General features: G+C 30.1%; 1 protein-coding gene across 1 annotated transcript; it reads right to left on the bottom strand.

Annotated features, from left to right (window-relative positions):
- Positions 1-568: 568 nt before the first annotated feature.
- LOC114173252 (probable metal-nicotianamine transporter YSL7) lies at positions 569-3816 on the bottom strand. Its single transcript, XM_028057525.1, has 6 exons — positions 3384-3816; positions 2838-3001; positions 2638-2735; positions 2395-2529; positions 1918-2107; positions 569-1813 (listed from the first exon to the last, which is right to left on the bottom strand). Exons 1-6 carry the CDS (start codon positions 3703-3705, stop codon positions 695-697), a joined length of 2028 nt encoding a protein of 675 aa, XP_027913326.1. The 5' UTR covers positions 3706-3816; the 3' UTR covers positions 569-694.
- Between the last annotated feature and the right edge of the window lie 2659 nt (positions 3817-6475).

Below are 6475 nucleotides of genomic sequence, written 5' to 3' on the forward strand. Positions count from 1 at the left end.
AATATATCAATACAAAATACCTTTATTGCTTCTGTGAATTTTAAATACAAGTCAGAACCATTAAACAATAGCAGGTTTGCAAAATCAGAATAACTATTATCTGCGGCCATAAGATCATAAAGACCCTCACAATCTCTAAAACTTCCATAAGAGACTGATAAATTTGATTCATGTCTTCACGAAATGTAGCATTCAAAATGAAAGAAATCCACCAAGAAAATTGTCCCACACAACACAAGCATAAACAACAAAAGGAGCCAATTGCATCTATGCCCAATTGTTTTTGAGTATTTGTGTTCTATTGTTGTCATTTATCAATATATTTCCTTAACTGTTAGTTTTTCTCATTTTCTTAACTGGATGTATGTGAATCTGATTTCTTATATTGGAGTATATAATTCAATCGAAAACCATGACCTAATTTTGCTGGCCATGCGGAAAGAGGACACAACAAAGGTTGACTTTGTATCAAGGAGTCTGTTCTATTTACATGGAATTCTCTGAAGATGCTGAATAATGGTTTGATACTTTTGTAGAGATATAAAAGAAAGAAATATTTTTACAAAGATAAAAAGAAAGCAATGCAAGGGTCCATATTTATTCAGAAAAGAAAAGTTGTATAACAAGAAATCCAAATACAATGTGTGATCATTCCTTAACTTGATATGAACATCATGATCCAACTAAAGAAGCATCAAGGACCACCATTCAAGAAGGTGTCAACCTTCTTATTGACAGCACTAGACAAGAACTTCATGCAAATTGGTGGAGTGGCTCCAGCAAGAGACATTATAGCAGCAGGAACACTCCACAAAGAATCACCACATATAAGTCCAGATGCTAAAGCAGGACCAAAATCATTTGCGTTTGATTTGTTCTTTTTCTCCCACAAAAACAGAATCAAGCTCCCAATGCACATGTCAATAGCAAAGTAGCCACCAAGATAGAATGGGATGGCCAAAGCCATGGCGTTAGGAACAAACCTATATATCCTATACTTGGTCTCATAATGCACCAACAAATCACGCACTATGTTAATAAACACAGCCAAGAAAAAGAATATGATAGCTAGTTGAAGACAATGTTTGGGGAGAGAAGAGAAACCTTTAGCTCCAAGAAGGGCCATTCCACGGTAAACTTCTCCATAGGGTGCAGGGTAAGAGCCTTGAGGGTCACCAAGTGTGTAGGCCTTGTGGAAGAACCAAAACATCAAAGGGGACACAAGACACCCTGTGGCAGTACCTAAAACTTGGCTCACAAACATGGACCTAGGAGATGCAAGGGTGAGGTACCCGGTTTTGAAGTCTTGCATCAAATCAGAAGCTGTGGAAACAATGCTCATCATGACACCACATGATGCAAGGCCTGCAATGATGCCTCCATTCTCAAGGCCAACCCATGAACTGAATATAATTATGGCAACTTTGCCATAGTTTGATGCCAAAGACCAATCAGTGAGACCACATCCATAGGCATTGCAGAAGGCCAGAATAGGAGCAATGAGGTAAGTGATTAGTACATGATACCATTTCAGTTGAGGAAAGATGTGTGACACCGTTATGATGGAAACAACAGCAAGAACAATATAGCCACTGAAAGCAGCCCAAGAGGGAATCTGATCTTTCAAGAAATACTCTGTGCGACGTTGAGTATCTAAGTCTGCACTCGGGGTTTTATCAACATTGTCCGGGTTTAGATGGCGTGACTTTTTTTTCTCAAGGTGTTCCGTGATGAGACTATAGGCAACTCTTATCAGCATCATGACACAATGGTAAAGACCGTCCCCAAGCATCATAGCAATTGCAGTGAATACCTGTTCATGGATTTTTCTCATAATTAGCACTACACAATTTGAACATTGTAAACAAATTTTAAAAAATGACATGTTAAAAACTATGAAAGTGGATATATGTGTACCCTATATCCTTGGATGCTGCTTAGACTGCTAGCAGGTATATCTGCACTATACCAGATTCCTTTCTTTTTCTCAATCCAAGGCCATAGGATTCCCCATGAGATTACAGCTCCAAGAAGCAGAGATACATTTATCAAGTAAGGGCAAATCATTCCAACTCCAACATAGGTAGAAGAGAAATCAAAGTAGAACCTGTAAATTTTGTACTCAGATTATTGATTTCATTACTTAAATACTATACAGTCAAAGGGAGAAACGAGCGTTGGGAAATATGCACAGTAAGAGTTATTATACTGTCACTATAAAGACTTTTATCCTATCACTTTTAAAATAATTTGTGTAAAATTAAAAGTCTTACCACATGAGGATTATAGTCTAATTAAAGACATATGTTGATAGATGGAAATTCAGTAATCTGATTTGTGTTGATTTCTAGTCATATGCCAATCAATCTTAAGCTGTAAGACATATATAAATACCTTTTGCTGTAGGCTTGGAGACCAAATGTGGGAAAAGTGTTGAACCCACAACCATCTCCTGCAGTGAAAAACCATTGGAAAAAACCAAAAGCAAAGCTGCCACAAAAACTTTTGAAGAGCATAGCAACCTGTTTCCTGTTTACACAAATGTGGTAAAGTTAAGTATGGCACAAAGTTAAAAAAAAAAATGTGGTGTACTATCTGTTTATGTTGTATACATATGAATTGCAAAACAATACTTACTTTGCTAGTTTTGCTCCTTTTGGTGTGTGTAAGCTATTGACAAGAAGAGCTGTGGCAGTTCCACTAGGATATGTTAGTTTGTACTTCAATATCATCATCTGTGTAATGTCAATTGAAATGTTAGGTTCAATAAGCTGCAATGAAATTTACATGAATGAGGTGCAATTGAAAAACTTTGCTATAGTTGTGTTTCAACATACCTTTCTCAAAGGCACTATAGAGAAGAGTCCAACAAAACTAACAACAAAAAGAAAACCAAACATCCAACCCAGAGAGAGGCTCTTTGTATTGATTGGTGTGTTCCCCCCATCAACTTGAGCTGCAATGTATGGACTCATACCAAGTAGATAACTTCCCATGCCACCTTTTCACAACACATATTAAATATAATAAAAGTAAAACATAATATGCACTAATCAAAGTCAACAAGTCTGTACTAGTCAAAAAATTGGGGAAAATAAAAGATTCAAGGCGAATTCATTAAATTTTGAACAGGGGTCCTAATAAGCTTAAACCAACCCAAAAAATGATTTTCTTTTAATCTGTTACCCTGAACCTAAAGTGGAGAAGAAATTATTTCTTTACAAGTGGGTCATGTGAACATAAACTGGTTTTCATATTCTTTTTTTTAACTAACAACATGCATTCAGTGCTATGTTATATATACCAACTTTGAAAACTAAAGACAGGGTAGTACAAAATATGAGCAAAAGGGTGGTGAATGAAAATAAGAATTAAAAACTTACTGCTGAATGCAATTCCAGAAGATGCAACAACGAAGGTTTGAATGACAGTGTTCTCCTGACGAGTGAAAGGTTCTCTGAGCAAGCCACAGCTGTTGAGGAGGGTAGTGTAGGACTTGATCACTGCAAATCCCAACAACCCTGCAGCTACATTGAGGGATGGAATGATCCCTGTGGTGAAGTTGAGTTTGCACACAATGAAGTTGAAAACAAGACTGAGAACAAAGCTTGTGACCACTGATCTCACAGTGATTTGTTTTGTCCATGGTGGCACCCTTGTCGTCCTGAATGCTTCTTCACCCTTCACGTTACCCTCTTCTTCCATGTCTAGGGACCTCACCAAAACACAATGCAATCAATGCTATGTTCACTTTCTCTCACCCCTTCAAATGAATGGTGATTTTGGTGTTGTCTGTGAATGTGCTTGTTTGTGTAGCAATGGGAAATCTATAGAATCAAGCATTTTCTATTTACTACAAGTTTTGATAAGGGAATCAAGGGGTTACCATATGTGAATCATTAACCTCTTGTTTTGAGAAGTTTTCATTACAGAGATTACTTTAAGTCGTGGACAAAATATTCCTTGTACAGTTGTATTTTTGTTTAGGGAGGAACTGCTACAGTTGAATATCCAACAGTAACCTTTTACTCTTTTAAGGAATATAATTGTTTCATTCTAAATTTATCACTAGCTTTTAATTCATATCTTTATTTTAGAATATAATGACTACGCATTACCAATATAGAAAACAGTGTACAGTTATTCAGTCAAAAATCACTGTCAGTTTAAATATAAAGGCCAAAACAAAAAAAAAAAAATTATGTATGATGTTTGTGATTAGATGATAATATAATTTTCTTTCACGGTTGTTTCATTATCCTATTTTCTATGTATATGTTGTACAATGAAACACTAAAGTTTGGGATACAATTAAAAAAGAATAGGCAATGTCTTGTAATTTTTTTTTTAAATGATGAATAATTTGAAATAAAATAAAACTCTCAAAGTAATAGCATACTTTTGTATGATGAAATAGAGTCTTCGTGACAACATGTTTTATCCTATTTTTCTTCATAACATAAAACTTCACTATTGTTGAGTTTTTGTTTCAAAAACCAAATTACCATCATGTTCGCATTGTCTACTTATGTTCTACCTTGATTAATTAAGTACATTTTTATTATAAGGATCGTATTAAAAAAATTTAAATTTAAAACTTTTTCATTACAATACGTTGGTACGAAAAAATTTAATACATAATTAAATTATAGAATATGAAAAACCATACTTTATTTTTTTTATCTTAATGCTAATTATTTCTTACAACAAATTTAAATATAAATACTAAAATAAAAATATTATTAAACCTATGTACTTAAATATAAATTATAGATCTTAAATATAATAGAATAGAATTCATCAAAAAGAAAACTAAGATTTAATGATTCAATAAATAAAAATAAATTAAAGATATACCGACATTGGACCGTTCTAATTTAATACACAGTTTCACATTAAAACTTAAATAATTAATTGTATTAACTATTTGTAATTAAATATTTATCAGTTACAATTCTTTCCCATTCAATAAAGATTACGTCTAAAAAAAACACATTTAATTAATATTTGAATTTTTAGATGAACGAATATCAATTCTCTTACAGAAAAAGAAATAAGACAAAAAATTTATAGTCATTCATAGAAATAAAAACGAACTTTTAAATGCAAGGGTTGGAAGGAGATAAACAAACTCACACACATGTTCCATTTCATTTATCATCTAAGCACTCGTATATAAAATAGCTAAGAAAATATTAAAATTTAACTATTAATGTTGAAAAGTATTTAATATAATAATGTAATATTTATACAAATAGTACAAGTTTATCATTGCAGGCTGAATTAAAGTTCCTTAAAAGAATTTAAGTTGTTTATCAACCTTTTCAATAAATAAGAAAAAAATTATCTTAAATTTGATTAATGCAGTTTATTTTATTTAAAGTAATCTAATTAATATTTTATTTAATACTCACTAATAAAAATTAAATAATAATTAAATAATAAAATAATTATATTTTAATGTTGTTAAAATTAAAATATAATTAAACATATAAAGTTTCAATTAACAGAAAAATTAACAACAAAAATTAGTGTTAAATATTTAAAAGAATTAAAAAGATACAAAAAAAAAATTAAAGTATTAATTTAAAGTTGAGTTTTCAACATGTTTATTTTTGTTTAAAAATTTTAAAAATTAAAAAGTAATTTTATCTTTTATAAGATTTGTTATATGTTGTTATATTATTTTAATTAATAGAATTAATTATTTTAACTTTTTGATGTAAAGTTTTAGAATAGAATTAGTTATACTATTATCTAACTATAACATTTAATTCTAATATAAATAAATAATTAATAAAACATTTAATGCTATTATGAAAAAAACGTCAACGCAATTAATGTTATTATGATATGCAAAAATATATAAATCCTATTATTTTTTATTTCAAATAAAATCAATTAATATTGGGTTTGTTGTAATAGATAAATTATATATATATATATATATATATATATATATATAATATATATATATATATAAATATATAAATATATATATATATATTAAAAGAGATGTTATTATTTTAATAAAGACTTAACTGAAATTAAAGTTGTTTATATATTTGAGTATTTTTACGTAACTTCTGTTAATTTTTTTTATTCAAGACTTCATATTTTTATATTTTTCAATTGAATCTCTATTTTTAATTTGTCTGTTAATAATTAAATGATGTAATTATTATGTTATTTTGTTTACTAATAGTATCCACAAATTAAGAAATATAATATTTTTTTAAAATATAAGATGACAAATAAAATTTCAAACTATAAAATAAGAAGACGAAACTTAACCAATCAACCTTAAGTAAAGAAAATTCATCCACATCATTAAGGGAGATTAATTAAGGCCTTTTGACTAGTTCAACATAATGCAATTCAAATATCAATTAAAAACCATTGATCTAATCAATATATCCCCATACCAACTTGACGCCATAAACAACCATAATATATGACACTTAGTTAAGATAAA

Source organism: Vigna unguiculata, chromosome 2, assembly GCF_004118075.2.
Source record: "Vigna unguiculata cultivar IT97K-499-35 chromosome 2, ASM411807v1, whole genome shotgun sequence".
NCBI classification, from domain to species: domain Eukaryota; kingdom Viridiplantae; phylum Streptophyta; class Magnoliopsida; order Fabales; family Fabaceae; genus Vigna; species Vigna unguiculata.